Source organism: Mus pahari, chromosome 19 (assembly GCF_900095145.1).
Source record: "Mus pahari chromosome 19, PAHARI_EIJ_v1.1, whole genome shotgun sequence".
Lineage (NCBI taxonomy): Eukaryota > Metazoa > Chordata > Mammalia > Rodentia > Muridae > Mus > Mus pahari.
In genome coordinates, this window is record NC_034608.1 from 34,576,933 (window position 1) to 34,599,414 (window position 22,482).

Below are 22,482 nucleotides of genomic sequence, written 5' to 3' on the forward strand. Positions count from 1 at the left end.
AACAGTATATTTCTTAAATTTTTAAAGATAATACATTACTGTGAAATGTCTTATTGTCTAAAATGAGGACAGAGCAGGGAGCAAGGTTTAAGGGCTGCTAGGCCCCTGTCTTCTCACCTGGGGACCAGGACTGCCTCATGTAGTTCAGCTGTTTCTTCAGCTGTGTTGTCTTAAGACTCTCACTGTACTTGATTACCACAGGAACTATTATTCTATCCAAGAGTCATCTGTGAACGGTAACTCCAGGACCTGAGCCTATTCTCACACATGGCTTTGGCATTACAGTATGCGTGGCCAAGGACTGCAGACTGCCTACCCTGAGTCAAACACAGAGGATTCAACAGAGAGAGACATCAACTAAATTCCTTGTGTGGATCAAGAAACAAAGACACACATGCAATAGTTAAGGGAAAAAAGCTCAGATATGTAGTGCTGTCAGGAACTGGGGGATTCAGGGGAGTGCTCCACAGAGTGGGGCTGGTGAGAAAGAGTGGGTAACAGGGATTTCAGGCACACTGATATCTACCAAAGGTACAAGATGTACAGTGGAGCAAAGCAAGGCCGGTAGCCATGGTCCCCAAAGGGATTGGCACCAACTCTGCTCATTCCAGGTTATTGTTTCTCTATAATATAGGCAGGCAGTATAATTATGAATCCATCCCTTACAGAAACTCCTTGTCAAAACAATATGCAAAAAAAAATACAGTTTTCCCAAGTACCCTTCAATTACAAAGCTCCAGACTGTCCAGTCACAGGTGCTTCCCCTAATTCAGCCCAACCAAGGAAAGTCTGTGACTTTTCCTTTAATTTTCTACCACAAGAGCTGCTTGGACAAATCACCACCATATGAAATACAGTTCTAACATGGATGTTAGACCTGTGATCCAGTAGCATGAAGCTTCTCTCTGGTGTAAATAATCTTTTCATTACCATTTAAAAGGTCACTTCTACATAGGCATAAAACTCGGACAAAAAGGAAAATGCATAACAGCACGAGTCCATGACAAGTTAATATGTTAAGGATGATTCTAGTTAACCTCACCTGGAATTGTGAGGTAATAATAACTTTATTCTGCGACCCAGGCTGCCTCCAATTAACTTTTGTGTAACTGGGGTTACAATGGAAAATAACACTTCACTTTCCTTCTGTGCCCTTTCAATGCAGGGAGTCACTCAAGCCCTCACATTAGCTCCACCCAGGAAGGCACATCAGTGTAAAGACCCTTTCATTATTCATCTCCTCTAAGGCTCAAGAGATGAAACACCAGCCCGAGTATTTCACTTAAATAAAGCTATATCGTCTCCTTCTCTTTCTTGTTTGCTTATTTTTTTTTTCCTACTGCCAGTTAAGGATGCTTATGCAGTTTTAAACAGCTCGTAATGTTTTACCCTGAGAAAAAAAAATCATAATAGCTGTTTTCATATCTCTAAATGAACTATGCATAATTTCAAATGGAATATGGATTCCCTTGTGTAATTACTGAGCTGTGACAACATTCATCTGTTTGGTAACTGAAGGGAAAGGTAATGTCCCCAGTCCTCCTCCAGGCTAATTAGATAATGCAAGCTTTGGCAAACCACACCAGCTTCTAGACCCAGGGTCACTTTTGACTCAAAGTGTGTTACCAACAGTTTCAATCAGACCCTCCCATAGGAGAGGAGGCTGGATAGTAACCTAATAGATGGAGACCCTACGTGGAGCTGGGAACCTTAAAGGCCAGGCCTTATTTTATCCAATGACCTTAAATATCCTTTTGTTTTTCTTGGTATCAGTGGTTAGAGCAGTCATTTCTACCTGATCGAAGACTGACTTTGGAATATATGCCCGACATGATTGATCCATAGGCTCTCGTAACAGCCACAAATGAAATGGGGACTCCACATCGGGTTGTTACCTCTCTACAAACTCATTGCATTCACTGTAGGGGACTTCCCACAGCTGGGTAAATGTCCCCACAGTCAGCATTGAGTAGATTGCATCCCCGATACGGAACTCACCCATAGCTTGCCAATTGCTTCTGCAATCTATTCTGAGAACTATTTGAAACTTAGAGAAGTGTGATAGCCACTTCTCTGTACCTGTTAGAGACAGGGTATCATCTTTTTATAGAAATAGAGAAGAGCCCAATTTTTAGCTCTTCATGATCAGTGAGTGAGTCAGTCCGTCATCAGGCGCCAGGAAGGGGTCATTCAAAAGAAGGAATGAGGACATATTCACATTTAGAAAAGGCCAGACTAGAAAAACCTATGGATTTTAATTGAAGAAAGAAAATTCTGCTGTGGATGCCATCCAGAAAAATGATGATGAGTCACTGAGATGTGCCCTCTCAACAACCTTAGGGTGTTGATGACTCCAAGGCTGGGAAGCAGGCATACTGTATCTAAAGCAGTGCTGGGAGATTTATGAGACAGGCCCAACACGTCTCGTCAGAAACTAGGCATGTCAGAGCCATCAGATCCACTCAGTATTCCCATGGGACAGTGTGTGTGAAAAGGTTAAGAATACAGACATCACATTATAATCTTTACATTAATGTGTAGATAATATTTTTGGCACTAGTATCCAATAAGTATATCAATAAAGCTAAATTTATCCATTTTGTTTTGGTGCTTAGAGCTGGCTGTTTGATAGTTGTAAAAATGGTGTATGTGGTGTGAATTTTACCTGTGTGTGTGTGTGTGTGTGTGTGTGTGTGTCTGTGTTATTGGGGTAGGGGTGTGTATGGGAATGTAGCTTCCTCAGAACAAGTCCAAACAGATAAGATTAGCTGATATGATGGTTTGAATATTTTTGACCCAGGGAGTGGCACTATTTGGAGATGTGGCCTTGTTTGAGGAAGTGTCACTGTGAACATGAGCTTTAAGACCCTTGTCCTAGCTTCCTGGAAGCCAGTCTTTTCCTGTTTGCCTTTGGAACAAGATGTTAAACTCTCAGCTCCTCCTGCACCATGCCTGCCGAGGTGCTGCCATGCTCTTGCCATTGATAATGGGCTGAATCTCTGAAGCTATAAGCCAGCCTCAATCAACTGTTGTCCTAAGTGTCCTTGGTCATGGTGTCGGTTCACAGCAGTAACTCAGACAGCCAACATGACATTTTGCAGGAGCTACTGACCTGCCTGAACACTGGGGAAGGGCTAAAGTGGTTCTGTGTTTAAAACTTCGGGTTGCTTCTCCTGTATGGCGTCATTCTGCTCACTGTAAGTCTGTTTCTAAAAGCAAGACCTATGATCCTCTTCTCCGTTCAGCTGGCCTTGGGCTCTGTCTTTTCACTGGTCTGTGGTTGGTACCCTATCAGATAGTTGTTTACCAGTCTTCCCTAAAAAATAAAATACCATTCCTTCTTGGTCTGCAGATAATAGAAGTGATGGCTGCCTGGCAGTCCAGCCTGTTTGCTGTCCCCAGGCTTTCTATCTTTCTATCTTTCTGCACTTAGCCATTAGAGGGCAAGACAGTGCCAGAAACCAAACACACAGACTCAACCCTCTCCTGGCATTACTTTCTGTTTGAATGTGACTACACAGAATCTGCTGTGTGACCTGAGGTGCGGCTAGTAAACAGTGGAGGACAGCTTTAAAATGGGCAGAGGTGGGAGCAGCAAGAACTTGAGAAAACTTGTTGGCCCACTGACCTTCCTTTCCGCTCCCCTTCTTGGTCCTGCTCTTTCATGCTTACAGGATGAAGTGGGAAAAAACCCTCGGTGGCCTTGAACTGGTAGAAATCAGTGCTTGAATGAGTCTAGAGAGCTCATAAAGCAGGAATTTATTGACTATTTTGGAGCAAGCTTTCGCTATGTAGCCCATATTATCCTTGTATTTGAGATCAGGAGGCCCCAGCTTGTAAGTGCTGAGCTTGTAGGGCCACCATCATATAGAAAGCAGAATCGTGATTGACAAATGACATATGTGGCTATCAAGCTGCGATGGACAGGCCACGTGGGAATCTGATGAATCACTTCTTTTCACTGTTTGTAATAAAGTATTGATAGTAAAGATAGAGAGGGCACCTAAACTAGCTAGTGTTGAAACATCTTGCACTTTTAGGTGACGAGATATGCTTCGCATCTGGAAAAAGCTGCTGGAGTTTATCAGAAGTAGAACAGCATTGAAGTGACCACATGGTTCCATTGACAAGCTACCCCACAGAAAACAGGCTGAGAGGACCTCCATAAAGCCTGAATGCCCAGCCACTGACAGACACAACGCACATTACTGAGGCCTTTTCTCACTTTTGCCACATCTCCAGAAGCTCGCTCCCAAGAAGTTGAAAGTCACACTGCCGGTCCTCTCAGCAAATGCCAAAGCAGACAAGGCTCCCATTGCTTCTCTGGATAGAGCTCGGAGACTGGCAAGGGACACACACACAAGCACAGAACACTAGGCGGCTCTTCTCACAACTGGAGTAGAGGAAGAAATGACCTTTTCTCCAGAGGGCAAAGTAGCAATTTCGGAAAGCAGGAGAGAATGGGGCCAGCAACAGGAGGGGAGAGGAGAGTCACTGGGCACTTAGCATTATTTCGCAAGTCCTGATAGATAATGTGAACACTAAATGCCTAGCGTGTGCTGTGTATTTTCAAAGCATTAAAGACAGAAATCCTGGGATATATCATGCCTGTGGTCCCAGGACAGAGGAGGCAGAGAGTGGAGGATGTTACATTTTAGGAAAGCCAATCTACTAACCCTGATGTGACAGTACCTCAGGAAGACAGGCACAGCAACATCCCAGCCCTCTGCCAGCAGGAATAATGTTACATTAATTGAATATGTGAATAAATACATAAATAAATAAATAAATAAATAAATAAATGGATTTAACTGAATGCAGGAAAGGCATATTAAAGTGTTAAAGACAAGGTTTCACAAAATGAATTAACTTAAGAGGAGATTCAATATGTAGTTGTAACTGAAGAAACTTTATATCTAGACATTCTATTTACTTAAAATATTAAATGCTTTTTCAACTTTGCTTGATTAGAAATTTTACAATAAAATGGACTAATATTAGTCTTGCTTGACTTTCTTTTTCAAATATTGAAATAACACATTGTGTGTGTGTGTATGTGTGTGTGTGTGTGTGTGTGTGTATGTGTGTATGTGTGTGTGTGTACTGATCTACTGTAACATCTACCAGTATGGCACACATAGTGGTTTTAGTTTTTTCTTTTACATTTTTTATTGCATTTAATTTATTTATTCTGGAGAGTGGTGTATAGATACCACAGCAGACCTGTGGAGGTCAGGGGACAACTTGTGACAATCAATTCTTTCCTTGTATCATATGGAAGGAATGAACTCCTGTGAAAGATTTGGAAATATGTACTCTAACTCACTGGCTCATTTTGCTAGCCATGGGTTTTGTTGTTGTTATTTATTTATTTATTTATTTATTTATTCACTTTATATCCAGATCACATCTCCCTCCCACCTTTCCTTCCAGTCCCACCCTTACAAATTCCTTCTCCCATTACCTCCTCCCCATCTCTAAAGAGAGCTGGAAGTCCCCCTTGGGCACACTCCACCGAGGAACATTCAGTTGCAGTAGGAATAAGCATAACCTCTCCCAATGAGGCTCAACCACACAGTCCAGTTAGGGGAAGGGAATCTAATGGCAAGCAACAGATTCAGGGACAGCCCCAGCTCCAATTGTTAGGGGACCCACATGAAGAGCAAGCTGCACGTCTATTAGGGTATTTCACTCCAGCCCCTGCATGCGCTTTGGTTAGTGGCTCAGTCTCTATGAGCCACCATGGAAAACAACATGAGATTTAAAAGTACTGAAGGTTTTCTCTTTATGATGTAGCAAATGCCAGCAAACTACACCCCCTATCAGCAAACTATCCAAGAACTTTCTCCAGGTAGAAAAGAACATTATTCTAGAATGTAAAGAGGATAATGCAATCAAGTGTATCTAACTGACTGAGCAGAAGAGCAAACAAAACCATGCACTAATCAGGGTACCGGGATGTTTCTGTACCTGTCTTCCTTCCTGAGTGATATTCACATCAGGGCTAGCATACTGGTGTCCCTAAAGTGTAGCATCAGGGCTAGCATATTGGTGTCCCTAAAGTGTAGCATCCTCTTCTGTTCTTGGACTACAGGTGTGAGATACCTAATTTCTGTCATTATGTCTTTGAAACTCCCCAGCACAGGGTCATGATTTCCTGTACATATTATTTACCAGGACTTCCCAACTTAATGGACAGGGGTGTTATCTTTCAAAATGTGATCAAAAAGTCCATGAGTGTCTATAAGGAATAAAGTCGAATGGGCTTCTGTTGTAGGTGGTGCTTGGGCAGGGCCCTTTGCAAATTGTTTCTACGACTGTCGATCAGTGCATCCAGTGTGTGTAGAAAACTATTAAAAGCACAGCAACATGTAAGCCAGCCATCCTTTCACAGGCTACAAGGGTCAGGAGTTGGGAAGATGGCTCAGTGTTAGATGTCTTCCTGGGCTAGGCTTGAGGATCCCCAGCATCCTGGAAAAGTCAGGCCTGGCATGTCTAGAACCCCAGATTGAGGCACAGAGTCAAACACATCCCAAGGAAGCATGAGAAGTGGTTTGAAGAGGCCTCATACTTAAAAATAAAGGGGGGAACTGCTAGGAAAGTTATTCATCATTGACCTCTGGCCCCCATGTATGATTGCTTGGGTAAACACACCTGTGCACACACATGAAAAAAATTGATAATCTACTAAATGTCTACATGGATGGGAAAGATGTCATTTGTGGAACTTTCTATGGTCCAGTTAGTGCTTTATTTTTCTTTAAAAACTCTAAATTTATACGGGTTATTTTATGATAGATCCAAAAAACAATGGCATAAAGTCCAAACCTAGTTTTCTTTTAATTTCAAAGTGTTTTCCACATAGAACTGTTAAGTCAATTTTCTATTTGACTCTATATGGTTTCCAAACTTAAGGCAGGATTCATATATCTCATAAAAGAAGAATATTGATATTTTACTTCTGTTTAATTTCATGCATATCATTTGAAAAAAGTATGCAATAGTGATTGTGACTATTTTCTTTAGTATATCACATCAGAGTGTAGTTTAAGGGAATATACTAGGAACTGGCAAGACAGCTTGCCAGTTATCGCAATGAAGACTGAAGTGCCACCATGATGTTCGAAAGAGAATACCACCTTCTGAAAGTTATCCTGGCCTCCACGGGAACCATGGTATGTTTGTGGGCTCAGACTTATTCACATACATGCATATGTAAATAAATGAATGCAAACAGTATGAAAGACCATTGGTTAATTTAATGAAGATCTGAGACCAAGCTTGACAAATTTTTTCTATTATTCATTGCATTTACAGTGCAACCAAAGGGCTAGGGCTTTAAGGTTTAGTACATGTTTTTATGTCTATGTGTACACTGTTCACATATGAAGAGAGCTACCAATGTATGGTGTGAGTGTCCTTCTGTGTATATGCATGTGTGTTTATGTGAGCTCAAAGTATCAGATTTGCTCATAGATGTCCTATCATGAAATCATTGGTAGCCTTAGAGGAATTATCACCTAACTAACCTTGAGGGACTTTCTTCTGACCCACATCATTGCGAAGACACACATATTAGCAAATTTTCCCTTGCTACTAACCATGCCTCCCCCCAAAAAAAACTTTACCCTGTTTTCAGGAGTACAGCCTGCCCTGGAGACAGTCTGGGCCATCTTACTGGGCATCTTACCTCGACAGATGGGTCGGTGGTCACTCCATGCTGCAAGGGTCTCGGTGACTCTTTGACAAGTGATGCCCTTGGCACCTTGGAGCACATAATTGTCCTCACAGGAGAACTGCACGTTTGCACCAACCCTAGACAGCACCAAGAAGAAGATAGTTCAAAATTACCAACAGAAGGAGGACACCAAGAGATGACCTAATGCTGTCACTGAACTCTAACAAGGTACCACACCCAGCAATCCACAGGAGACTGGTTTGTGTGTTGCTAGTTACAGCAAGTTTAGAGTAAGTTGCAGGTAGTCCAGGCTAGCCTTGAGCTTGCTACACAAATGAGAATAAGATTGAACTCTCTAAAGATTATGCTGAAAAGTCACCTTGTGAACCTTAAGGGTCACCTCAAAAAATAGAAGAAAGTAGAGGTGGTATTTAAAATATTTTTAAAGTTATTTATTTATTTATTTATTTATTTAGCTTGCATGGATGTTTCATCTGCATATACATTTGTATACAATGTACATGCCATAGCCCTAGAATTCAGAAGAAGGTGCTGTTTTACAGGTGTTTTGTGAGCTGCCATGTAGGTGCTCAGAACCGAACCTGGGTCCTCTGTAATAGCAACTTGTGCCCTTGATTGCCTGACCATTGCTGTAGCCTCCAAGGAAGGTTTATGGACTAAACAGGAATATACATATGAAAGAATTTTGGACTCTGAATTGTCTTATGTGACTAAATATTTTACAGAAGCAACGACAGAAAGAGTCCAAGAGAACATGTCTGTGAAGGACCTATATTCCTACCATCAATATTCACCATTCCCCTTAGAACATTCAGAGATATGCCTTACAGGAACAGAAGCATTTATTTTAGGGGACAGCAAGACATTCATCCTAGAATAAGATGAATGACTCTTTTGGCTCCAGAGATGAATGTAAAAGCAGGAAGGCTGGTTATTGGAACCAGTGACAGGGCATCGTCCGGGATGGCAGTTTGACAAGTGCATGGAGGCAAGTTGGAGGTAAGGTAGCATGTGTGGCAACCGTCACACTGAGGACATAGAATTCTTCCCTGCCTACCATCTGAATGGACAGCTGCAGTGCTTCACTATCCTACAGGTCAAAGGTTACAGGAAGCAATTCTACCCAGAGGGTACATGAGTAACTGCATGAATCTTTGGGAAAGAGATGACAGCCATCCATGTAGATCCATAAAGTCAATAATAAATAAAACATAAGGGAAGAAATAAGCATACTTCCTTTCCTGCTGATGGAGCAGAGACATCTCACAGGGGATATTGGAATTAGTGTTTCTCAAGCCTCAGGATAAATCAACTCACAACTGCTCAGTGGCACTCTTTCTGAAGATGTCAAAAAGTCATTAATTCTGAACCAACCCAACTGGCAAAATTCTCAGGTTAATGAACTAAGTGCTTTTCCATCGTGAAGGAAAATCTCAGCTTCATAAGAATTAGTATGCAAACCGGTACCTATTTAAGAGAATGTGAAGTACATGGAATTTCCAGTTTATTTGTCCAAAAAGCTGTCTTTATACCACATGCCAAGAACAACTGGACTTCTGTAATGCATATTTTGAAAAAAAAAAACGATAGATACGAAATATGAGCTTTTAAGATAAAATGTGTTGAAACCACACATAATTCTGTCTCGTAGCCAGTATGACTGTCTCCAAAGACCACTATAATTTATAGACATTCTCCCATAATCCCTAGTGATTAGACTTTATTTCAACATGTGAACTATAGTCACCAGATTACATAAATCTGTAATTTTAATTTAAATTTTGTCTTAAAACCAATTGCTATATAGCTGCTCCCTACCCACAGTTTATTTCCTATCTACCTGTCTTTACTCAAATTTCTAAATTTTCATTACTCCTTCTGAGTATTTACATTGAACATACACTAGGTCACACTCTAGGAATCAGATGTGAAGAATTAAATAAAATATAAAAAGTCCCAACCCCAAGGAGATAATGGAAGAAAATGACAATTGGTGAATAAACCTTAATAAAAATGAATGTGAAGAAACCAAACTGATAATGATTAGAATGGGGTAGCAGAGAGGGAACGGGACGGTCCGCTCCAATGGGAAAAAAGATCCGAAGGAGGGAAGAATCATAGAAAACAGGTGATTTGATGAAAGGAGGATAATGGAGCCAGAGGTTTAGGTGGGGACATGGATGGGTGTGTGGGAAGGAAGAAGGGGTGGAGGATAACTAACTAAAGTCAAAGATGTCTGGGAAAACCATATGGAAGCTTACTATTTTACAAGTTTCACACACACACACACACACACACACACACACACACACACACACCACTTATCATTTTTCATATAAAATAATTTAGCTTAGCATTATCCTCACAGGGGACTACGTTTCTGTCAGAATCCAGGTTGTTAAATAAAAAGCCCAGAGTTAGTGTGTATTACCTCTCCTCTAGTTATTGGATGGGAGTGTCCTGGAGAGCCCCTAAACCATACAGGCCAGTGCTGTTACTTACTCTGGGCTCTCCATAAGGATGTGGTGGTAATGATGGGTATGGTAACACACAACTTTAGTCCTAGCACTTGCGAGACAGAGCTTGGTTGATAGACTTCTGTGAGTTCCATGCCAGCCTGGTCTACACAGGGAGTTCCAAGTCTGCTAGAGTTACAAAGTGAGACATATTGCTTAAGATACCACAGACATTTGTTAAAGGACACAGAGAAATCAGGTGTATAATTATCGGGAGTTTTATCAACAGTGTTGGGCAGCTGTCAACACTGAACTACAAGCAATGGAATGGTAGGACATGCCACTGGAGATTCCATGGGTGCAAGAGGAGCACAAATGTCATGGAGGTGACTAAGCTCTGCTTGGATTTCAGAATGGCTTCACTGGAAGAAACACATACCTGGTACTGAAACTCTACCAAGGAACAAACAAAAGAAGAGGTTCCAGGCCCTGGAGGTGAACCAAATGCAATTACTTTGCAAAGTGGGCACAGTGTCAAAGTGCCCCATGCATTGCGTCTCTATTTGGAGAGCATTGCTCTCAGACCTCATCAGAGCAGTCACTCTGTGTAGTGGAAAGTAGGTAATGCAGAAACTCCCAACTGATCAGAGTCTAGAGAACAAGTTCCAATACTGTGCTTAGCCACAAATGGGACATCTATGTCAACTACCCCAAAGGTTGGGGACAACGGTGGAGGAGAGGGTGGAAACACTGTAAGATCTAGATATCAGGGAGGACAAGAACAAAACAGTGTCTTCTGGCCCTGATAGGACAGCACACTAATGAACTCATGGTCTGCATGGATGATGCCAGTGAACATTCCAGCACAGAGGGATGAAAAGTTCACAAGGCCGCACCCCTAACTTTGGACTTAAGGACAGTTGGCAGGCTCTAGTGGAGAGAGAGTTTGACCCATGGTAGGTCAATCGTGTACCCATGGACGTCTCCAAAACCCATTAATGTGTAGGCAACACAACTAGGCTTTGAAATTAGGAGAAGTAGAACAGTGAGTGAGTGGTTGAGTCAATCATTATAAAATATATTTAAAGAACCACAAAAAGATATTTAATGGTGTCGTAGCACTGCTGTAATAAGAAGAAAAGTGGTATTGGTCAGTGACGGTGCAGAAATAATGGAAGCCTTGTATATTATTTGGAGGAATATAAGTTAGTACAACCACTGTGGAAAATGACATGAACACTCTTCACATTTTTTTTTTTTTTTTTTTTTTTTTTTTTTTTTTTCTTAAAAAACTTTTATGTGCTCCAGTATCTCTACTGGCCAAATAGACAAAAGCAGTAGATTCAATATCAGAGTGATGTATGCATTTCCAGCTTTGGAAGTCATAAGCATGATACAGAACCAAGTGAAAGACAGCAGATCAATGCAGACAAGTGAAGTATGGTGTGTACCCAGGATGCCAACAGAGGGACCTCCTACTACTCACAACACCATGGATAAATCATGAGGTCCACTTTGATTAGGGATAGAAGGATACACTACATACCCTATTTATACTTGAGAAGTTATAGATTAGAAGTCACAGAGACACAGAGGAGGATCTGGTTATCATGGTCCAGAAGATGGTGACAGCTCCCAGAAATAAGGTCCATAGGACAGATAAGGCCAATTATGAGAAGCATGAGTGCTGGTGGTCTCATGTGTAGACAGTGAGTCGCATTAACACAAAACGCAGAACATATTACTCTTTTGAAAACTGCTGACACAGATTTCAAATATCATCATCAGGAATTATGGCCAGATGATGTCAGACATGATAGTTAGCTGGATTCTGGCACATGCAATGCTTATGTATTTTGAGATATATTGTATACCATAGAATATCCTATTTACATTAGTCAGTTTTGACCTCGTGACTGATCAGTCTCATTTGTGGCAGCATTGCAAATGTCTGTCCAAATTATGAGGCAATGTTGCCAGAGATGGCATCCAACAGCAAGGCCATGCTTGAGGAAGCTACTATTAGAAGTATTTGACAGCATACAAGTTGAGCCATGAATAAGGATCTTGGTACTTAGTGTAGACATGTGTATAAATATAAGAAAGAATGAAATATGACTCAGAGCCACCTGCATCTTAGGTTCCAAGTACTAATTAGTAATAGTTACATCTACAGAGCAAAAAAAAACACTCAAGTATTTTTCAGTGGAACTATTGTTAAGTATCTGTTCTAATTTCTAGTAATTGTGCTATTCTAATTATATAAAATTAAAAAGAAAGCTGTTAAGATGCCATCCTCAGACTGTCTACCTTCACTAGTGGGAGGCTGTGGCGGGCACAGTTATCCACAGACACCTTTCAGGCACGTGTTCAGGAACCCATTCCAGGCTTGAGTGCAGACTTTTCCCAGAACTGGCCATCCTCCTGTGGAGTCAGTCTTTCCCAGAAGGCCGTGCTTCACTGCTGTCACTATTTCCTTCCAAGACATTCAGGGAACCACACAAGACTTCACTAGTATTGTGAAATCTTTACAGGGCTTAGTCGAAATGGCCTCCATAGACACTGGAACAATTCTGACATTAAAGCATTAAATTTTTTAACAGTGGCCAGCCTTCTATCTGACTGCGGGTCAAAATGCAGCCCAAGGGGCGACCCTCAAGCAGAGCTGAAGCCAATTGTCTCAGTAATGGATCAAGATGGGGTGGAAAAGAAATATGGCCTGCCTTCTAATTTATTGACTTCAGCTTTGGTTTTGCCTTATCCTGGCTCACAAGTCAGTTTAGTTTAAAAGCCATGTGTGAGTCCTACTTCAAACACACAGCAAACCATGTTTTCATTGACTTATTATCACTATATTTGAGATAATGTATATTAGATATACCAGAGTGACTAATCTTGTTTTCATAGTTTTCTTTCACTATGATTCTAGAAAAATATCTAACTTTTTATGGGCAGAAATATATAGGACATTTAAAATAATTAGGTTTCATAATGAAGACAAGTATTGGAGAACGACAAAGTTGTAGATATGTGATGCACTGTTAATACGTAAAGGGCAAGTTTAAGTGGAGGGATGGAAGCCAGAGGATTTTGCTTTTCAAATAAAATACAATAGAGAAAAATAGTCTTTTCTTGCTTCAACATTCACTGCTCTAAAACCCGCATCCCTCAGCTTTCAACTGTAGGAACACTTCATTCATTGACATTTATTTAACTTTACCTACTGCTATGGTAAGAGCCTATTGAGGTGAAAGAGGTATGTTTGATCTAACAGAAGCTACTTCTAAATGGGGTGTTCCTGGAAAAATGATTATTTATGGACTTTTCAAAAACTGTTGGCTCAACTAATTGTGGGAAAAAATTCTGGAATGACTTAGGCATTACATTGGAATCCCAAACAGGATGGTGCTGATGTGACTGTGGGGCTCACCATTCTCACTGCCGAAGAGGGGATGCATGGAGCAGCTCACCCCTTCCTATAGCTCTAGGAACCATCCACAGAATCTGCAGAGGGAGCCCAATAGGTTTGTAATTCTACTTCAAGTTGGTTAATTAATTTTTAAAAGATTTATTTCATTTACATATAGTGCATGTGTGTGTGTGTGTGTGTGTGTGTGTGTGTGTACATGCCACACATGTACAGGTTTCTGAAATGTCCAGAAGACGACATCAGATTCTCCTGGATCTAGAGCAGCTGTTCTCAATCTTCTTAATGCTACAGCCCTTTAATACCGTTATTCATGTTGTGGTTTCTCCAAACCATGAAATTAATTTTGTTGCTACTTCATAACTCTAATTCTGCTACTGTTATGAATCATAATGTAAATACCTGATGTGCATAATATCTAATATGCTACCACTATGAAAGGATCATTCAACCCCTACACATTAAGAAACACTGATCTGGAGTTTCAGGCAGTAATTTACAGAGGAAGCCAACTGACATGGTGCTAGAAACCAAACTCTAGCCCCTCTGCAAGAGTATTTTTGACCACTGAGCCATCTTTTCAGCCCCAATTTTTATCGTTGTTACATACTTAGTGTCTTAGTTAGAGTTTCCATTGCTGTGAAGAGACACCATGACCACTGGCAACTCAAAGGACAACACTTAATTGGGGATGGCTTACAGTTTCAGAGGTTTAGTCAACTATCATCATGATGGGAAGCATGGCAGCATCCAGGCAGAGATGGTGCTGGAGAAGGAACTGAGAGTTCTATATCCTGATTTGAAAGAAGCCATTAGACTGTCACCCAGGCAAACAAGAGGAGGCTCTGGATCACTTCGGCATATATATAAAACCTCAAAGGCCCCCCTCTACAGCGACACACTTCTTCTAACAAGGACACATCTCCTCCAATAAGGCCACACCTTCTAATAGTGCCACTTCCCATGTGTCAAGAATATTCAAACCACCACATTTAGCAGTAATAAATTAGAGATGCTATGTGGTATTTCAGTTAATGTTGACAATGTACCACTATCAGATGAGAAAGACAGTGGCACATCCATCTGTCACTGCAGGCATTGCCCATCTCTTTAGATTGGAAATGTTTAAAATCCTCTCCTAGCTGTTCTAAAATTCAATTAACTGTTGTCAACAAAAGTTATGCTACTGTGCCTTAGGGCATGACAAGTTATCCCTCCTGTTTAGAAATATCCCCATGACTGTTAGCTAACCCATCTCCCCAAGCTGATGATTCTGTAAGATGACAGAGAGAGATAGATAATAGATGCAGGAAGGTTGATTATCGATTGACAGGTAGAGATTAATACATTTATGATAGTGATGGTAATAACTAGATACAGATAAATACAATATAGAAAGATGAAAGAAAGGAACCATAGATAAATGATAGAATACAGAGATAGATGACAGACAGACGATAGATAGATGATAATAAATGATGCATGATAGATAAATAAAAGATACACCAAGCCAGGAGTGGTGGAGCACGCCTTTAATCCCAGCACTCGGGAGGCAGAGGCAGGCAGATTTCTGAGTTTGAGGCCAGCCTGGTCTACAAAGTGAGTTCCAGGACAGCCAGCGCTACACAGAGAAACCCTGTCTCAAAAAAAAAAAAAAAAAAGATACACCAATAACTAATAGATAGATAGATAGATAGATAGATAGATAGATAGATAGATATAAATGAAAGGAAAAATATTTATGATATATGAGTATAGGATAGTAGATGACAGATGATTGATATAAGATATGCAGATGATGATAATGATAAATGATATACAGATAAGATAGATAATAAATAGATAAATGAAAGATAGATGATATACTGATACATAAATGATAGCAGACATAGACACCACACTATGTCCAAATAGCCCAGTCTGAATACCATACTGAGCTGTGACTGGCACTGGTGAAGGCCACTTCAGCACACATCCCTCCCTCCTGCTCAGCACAGAGAATAAAAACTTTTGAGACAGCCTTGTCTTCATTGCTGAACTTAAGCCAGGACTTGTCACATCTTTCATAGTGAAATTGAACCAGGGAACACAGGACCAGAGCTTAGGTAGTCATTTCCCAAGAGATAGAGAGAAGTTGTGCTTCACTTGAAATATTTTCACAAGGTGAAGTTAGGGGGTGTGTGAACACTGAAGAATGTTCATGAGTGTGCAGATATGTCATGAGTATGTATATAACAAATCTACCATGCACATATATGTATACAAGTGTAGAGTATGCATGGGTATGTCCCACAAACAAGCTTGCATGTATGTACACAAGAGTACATCTACCATGCATGTATATGTACATATGAGTGTGTCCTACACAAGAGTTCATCAATCTAGCATGAGCACAGATATACATGATTACATGGGGGTGCACGTCTGTACACAAGGTTGCATGAGCCCAATGTGAATGTGTGTAAACATGGCTGCAAAAATTATAGATGTGTTTACTCGCACACATGAATAAGAAGGGAACAGGCCAGTTATAAGGGGAGTAGGGAAGCCTGAGGGGAGTGGGTTGAAGCTATAAATGGGGTGAAGGCTTCAGAATCTCTGAGCCTTGTGCATCCATGATCCCCGGACCCCTAATTACCCATGTGTTTGAGGATCTAGGATACTAAAACACTGTCCCACATCTCTGGTAAGGCCTGGGGAATCCTGTGTCTGACTGCAAGGTGTCTCTGGAGTGGAAACAGCAATTCATAGATGACAAAAGAAGGCAGAGCCCTGTGGGCCTTGCTAGACATCTTGCTTCACTCCCATGCCTGTGGCTCCTAACATTGTCCAGCTGACTGGGAAGCCCCAAATCTGGGGCTAACAAGATGGCTCAAATGGTAAACATAATGGTTACTAAGCCTGTTTATCTGAGTTTGATTCTCAAAAACTACTCCTATCATAAATATGCTACCAGAACGCACACACACACACACACACACACACACACACACACACACACACACACTGACTGTAATACAAGTACATTTTAAAAAGAAGCCACAGACATGGAAAGCATTATGTCTCTGTGAGGCTAGAGGTGAGCAGGTAAGAGGCAGAGGGAAGACAGGGGAATGTAAAGGGTACAGACAGGAGGCATCTAAAAGCCAATCCCCAGTTGAGCACATGCTTTTTTCTAGATGCAGCATTTAACATCTCGTGGAGAATTCAAAAGTTGAATTAATGAGCAGTTGATGACCTCCATTTTTAATCCTCAAGAGTGAGCAACATGTGGATCCTTAAAATATCAACTGAGATCATTGACTTCTGCACTACTGAGAACATGTTCCTAAAATTCAGCTTTCTGCTGCTTCCTGGTTTGTCGCAGTGCCTTCAGCTTGCCTGGTTTCCCTCTGCTTTTGCCATCTTCATTTATCCCCATCACCACCGCTCCCATTTATTCCATAATCTTCCCCTTTCCACCACACATTCTTTTAATCATTAAAACTGTTTTCCTTTTACAAGTAAAATGATCTATCAGTTAAAGGTGTTAAAAACTTTTCTGAAACCCAGATAAGGACAATATTGAAGGTGATCTTTGAGAAAAAAGAGAAATGACATTTGATGCAAGAAAAGAATGAGGGAGGAAAGCCTGTCAGGGACATGTCAATCATTCCACATTTTCAGAGCATTTGAGTTGCTCTTCATCCTACACAGAAGGTCCCCAGTGCTCTTTCAGAGCCTGGCACATGGCAGATATGAGAAGAATTCATGAGACATGAGGACTCCATGAAGACAGCTCCAGTATGTACCTATGTTCCTACTGATAAGTCAAAGTGAGAAAGCATGGAGCCCAGGTGATTCCCATGTCCTGGCCTTCCTTACCCTTACTTCTACTGGGCAAAGACATTCATTCACTGGCCAGCTCTGCACTGGGCTGGAATCCCCGAGGACAACATGCTGAGTTTCTGGGATACAAGATCCTTCATTTTACTAGCTATGGGGCTACATTCCTCATCAGCACTAATCACTATGTGAAAGAGAAGATAGGCAATCACCTTTAACTGCCTATGGGGTTGGGACCGATAGGCTTGCACTCATTTTCTGTTCTCAATCATTAACAAAGTGTAGGTGTGTCATATTTCAATGTCTAACACAGTGAGCCTGGTATCACAGCCTGGGTTAATTAGGATGTTACATGTCACCAAGTTGTGTAGCTGTAAGTACCCAACAGCCAGGCCGATAACCTGAGTGTTCAGCCCCGTGGACATGCCCTGCCTCCCTTCTCTACTCCTCTCAACCTGAGACTCCAAACTCAGTTCACTTACTGTTCTATGATAGGTTTAGACCGAAAATGATAAACTCAAACACAGGAGTATGAAGAGGCAAGAGGATGGGAGAGAGAGCCACTGGCCTTAGCAGGAATAATTCACCCTAATGCCTTCCAAGTCCCAAACCCATTCACTGAGTTCTGTTTCCACAGTGGACCCCTGAGGTGTTCAAAAGCTATTTTGTTTGGGAGAGGAACCTTGCACCCCCATCTTGTGGCAACTCTATTTAGTGATCATTCGCATCATATCAAAATACACCAATGTCTGCTGCCTCAGGATTCCCCAGCATGTGAGTCCTACCACTCAAGAAGGAACCAGATATGTACACACATGGAAGCTCTCCAGTAGCTGAAGGACACCTCCTTGATATATGAGAAGGAGGAGGGTGTCTCCAAGACCATTCCAAGCAAATTGGCCATACACTGGGAAGGCTAGCTCAGCATTCCAGAAAATACCATCATCTCAAAGACAAATGTGTGTGACTGCAGATATCAGAATGCCTTTTATGAGTCTTGTGATTTCTTCACATAAGTCATTTCTGGGTCATTTTTTTTCTTATACAGTGATGGCTTCTACACTCATCTCCTCAAGCTGCCAAAGCAATTTGGCAGCACTAAACACACATCTGAGAGTAGATGGCTCTCTCCAGCCTGAGGGCAGAAAGGAAACACATATTTCATGTGACTTTTAGGTACTGTAGGCTAACAGTCCTGAAAGACCCTACAGCGATGCAAATGGAGCATTGCAAAAGTTCATCGAGCTGTAATGCTGTGGAAAAGGTTTCTCCAAGTGAGCAGTGACTTCCAACTCGTAACTAGCTCTCAGAAATGGCACATTGAAAAAAAAATCTATAAATTTTCCTATGGGGAAATTTAATGTGAATCTTCTCAATCTAAGTTCATGGGATCCTGGTGTTTATCAAACAAGATGTCTTTGTCCTGAAAAGGGGAAAGTGAAATTCTTGTATTCAGAATTCTTCGAAAGGCAGAAGTCATTTCCGGGTACTTTTGGAAGAAGCATGAAGCCAGAGGGTGTATGTGGGTAAGGCAGGTCCCAGAAAGAATTAGAACCAGGGAAGAAACTTGGTTACCTTGAGGGCTGAGTGTTCACATAAGCCCCTTGACTCTCCCACAGTGACTTTTCCCAAGGCCAGAGGCAGAAGCTTCCTGCAGAGTTCCTTGCAGGAAAATATCTAATACAAGATGTGTCATCCTCTACAGCACATCTCCATGGGGGAGTGGGGTAAAGAGGCCAAGGGTTAGGGATCAAATATTCTCAGGGGTCTTAGTCAGAGGCTGAGAGTTGGTAAGGATAAAACAGAGTCCCTGCACAGCCAAATCTCAGAGATCTCAGAGAAGCACCTGCATTGTAACCCAGATAGACTAAGTGTCCTCTCTGCCATAGACACTTCATGAGTGGCAGAAACCCACCATGCCTTGGAAGGCACAGAGGAGGTGAGACATGTTGTGATGGTTTGACTGAAAATGGTTGTCATAGGTCCAGAGCGAGTGGCACTATTAGGAGATATGGTCTTAGAGTATATATGGCACATAGCGTTGTTGGAGGAAGTGTCATTAGGGGTGGCTTTTAGGTTTGAGAAGCCCAAGCAAAGCCTAGTGGCTCATATTCTTTTCCTACTGTCTGCCTATCCAGTCATAGAACTCCCAGCTCCTTCTCCAGCACTCTGCCTGCATGTCATCATGCTTCATGCCATGATGATATGGCCAAAACCTATGAACCATAAGCCAGCCCTATTAAATGTTTTCCTTTAAAAGATGCTGTGGTCATGGAGTCTCTTAAGAGCAATAGAAACAGTAACTGAGACACAAGCTGATGAACCCTCTGCTGGGGTAGGTGTCCAATGAAGACTCTATCCTCCCTTGGCATGGAACTCGCCTTCTTACTTCTCAGCTTGGAAAACCCAGACACATAAGTGCATCTGCTCCAGAAATCAGTGCCTGGATCCAAGTTTGTTTTTGCCCTAGAATTCATCTCTTCAGTGTGTGATTGATCAGCAAATGGCCCTATGTGTACAAAGACTTTCTGGTAAATATTTTCTCCTTAGCGTCTACCTACACAGTGCAAAACCTTCCAATATTTTGATTTATCTTACACTTTGCTTTACTTATAACTGAATAACTCCCAAGGTAGACATAAGAAGGAAGGGAGCCAAAAGGATAGAGAAGAGAACACAGTCATTGTATGGAATATACAGCATATCTTCACACACATATAAACACAGAGCTAGGAGAGCCATTCATAAATTTAGAAGCCAGTATAAAAGATGCATCATTGGTGGCAGAGTGGTCAGAATATGGCTTATGATAGCTAACAGAGGTACCCTGGGCTCAGTTTACAAGCATATTTCGAGTAGCCCATGTGTTATGTTCGTTCCTTAAATATCATCGTGTTACTATGAACTTGTGGCTCCAAATCTACTCACTGGAGCTTAAAGCCCACAAAAATGAGAAGCCCAGAGAAAATACCATGCAACATAACAGAACCATTTTCCTGAAATACATTCTAGATTTGGCTACTCAGTCTGGCCTCTGGATTCAAAATCAGGTAGAAAAGAAATCGTTGTTCACTGGGATTTGAGAGGTCAGTGTGGAAGGTCCTTATTCAATAGGCATTGGTACCATACATATTGAGTTGACAATACTGTACACAGTAGACAAGAGACTGACAATCACATTTAGGCCCAGTGCTACACCTGGCTGCAGAGAGATTGATCTGGGCACAGCATGTGGCATGTCTTCTGCCTGTTAGCCCCTTGTTTATTCCCATTTCTACAAGTTCCTCACTGGAGTTAGAATGTATCAAACTGCCTTGCACTGAGATTTAGAAAATCCCACATACAGTTGCTGTCTCTGCTCAGATGCTTATGTTGCAATGCAAGCCCAAGCTCTTATTGTTCTGTAGGGTAGCTTGGGTGATCGGGAGCTGTGAAGAGAAATACAAACTGGTTTCTTCATAAGCTTATATCCTCAACTGTACTCTGGAGTCATGTTGCCAAGAAAGAGGAATCCTCAGTAGATTTCTTCAGCTCTGAGGGCACTGTGGTGCCTTGCATCTCTCTTCACTCTTTATCACCTACTGTATATCAATCCAACAGTATAACATCTTCCTATGGTAACCTCTTTTCCAGTTTATATTAACTGTACATCATTCTTAAAAAAACAGTATCTTAAGTAAACTGATATATTTAACTAAGAAGGCTAAGCCAATCTGAGAAGAGGGGCATGGTAGTTAAAAGTGGCCACAGGCAAGTTGGGTCTGTGGTTGTTACAGTCTGACTCTAGGGATGGGGGCATAGATGCTGATCCTTAATGTCACCTGGGAGAAGGGCTTTTTGGCTTCTACACACCTCTATCCTCTGCCATGCATTTTCCAGGGCTCTATTCTTCACTTCCCATCTTCAAGACAAGTCATCATCATCACTTGTGACATTAAAACAGAATGCAAGGCCAGAAAAATCACTCAGCTTCTGGACCTGCCCTCTCTTTGCTGCACCCCTCCCCCCTCTGTCCACCTTTGGTATCCCTTAGGCCCCAGCTACACAGTGCCCTGGACTATTTCTTCCAAACTCTTCAAAACAGCATCTCCTACATAATGGTCCTTTCCCTATTCTTTGCTGTTTCTTCCTTATTCTCCAAGGTTGATGAGGTAGTTAAGGACTCAGCTCACTTCTCTGGAGGAATTATGGAAGTGTCTGTGGAAGAAGAACACTTTTACTCTGAGACCTCTTCCCAGATATGACACACTGTGATAACTTGCCTTTTCTCATTTTCTTTTCCTCAGATAATAAAAATATAAAGTAAATAAGTGTGACAAAGGCTGTCCATCTTTGATCATACATGTGTGTATGTCTTTGAGTTATATTTACAAATCTTGACATTCCGGGGGTTGTGGTAGCTCTAACTACATCTCCCATGGTGCTGTGGTGAGCACAATCCAGCAAACGCGCATTTTTTTCCCCTTCTCAAGTTCTCTCCTCTGCATTGTGGGCCACCTGGAACCCACAAAGCAAGCAAAACCTTAGTGGACACCACCACAGGAAGAGCTGGAGTCCTCCCCCTTAACATCACTGCTTCCGACTGGCCCACCAGCATGTCCCTGTCTTCCATACACTCTATTGCTTTGGCTTTTTCATGTGACTAAGGTAGGGTACCACTTTCCTTTTGTCTGGCTAGGCATTAGTATTTTCCACAGGCATCAAAGCTGTAAATCCTTCTCCCATCTACATTGTTGTCTGTCCCAGGAGAATGATGGCTTCTTTCTTTTTAACTTTCATTAAAATCTGTCCAGGACTAGGTGGCACAGTGACAGTTCACGAAGACAGCTCCTATTCAACAGCGCATAGGTCCCTAGGCATGAGGGCTAGTTTCCAGAAGATACCAATATTAATCCAAGACAGAGTGACTTGACATTGTGAGGGCATGAATAATCAGGTATTAGATAAGAAGGCACCATCCCTGTTCATCATGGAATACGTGGTTAATTCCAAGTTCTTGCTAACCACTTACCAAAAATCCAATATAGAATTCAGGTTGTGAATCACACACACACACACACACACACACACACACA

At 41.6% G+C, this 22,482-nt stretch overlaps 1 protein-coding gene across 2 annotated transcripts in view; it reads right to left on the reverse strand.

Annotated features, from left to right (window-relative positions):
* Csmd1 (CUB and Sushi multiple domains 1) overlaps positions 1–22,482 on the reverse strand; it is a 1,532,231-nt gene that overhangs the window by 426,051 nt on the left and 1,083,698 nt on the right. For both annotated transcript variants that reach the window (XM_021218735.2, XM_029532138.1), the window contains one exon: positions 7,691–7,815. In XM_021218735.2, the coding sequence (XP_021074394.1) occupies positions 7,691–7,815 (125 nt within the window). The remainder of the gene's footprint in view (positions 1–7,690; positions 7,816–22,482) is intronic.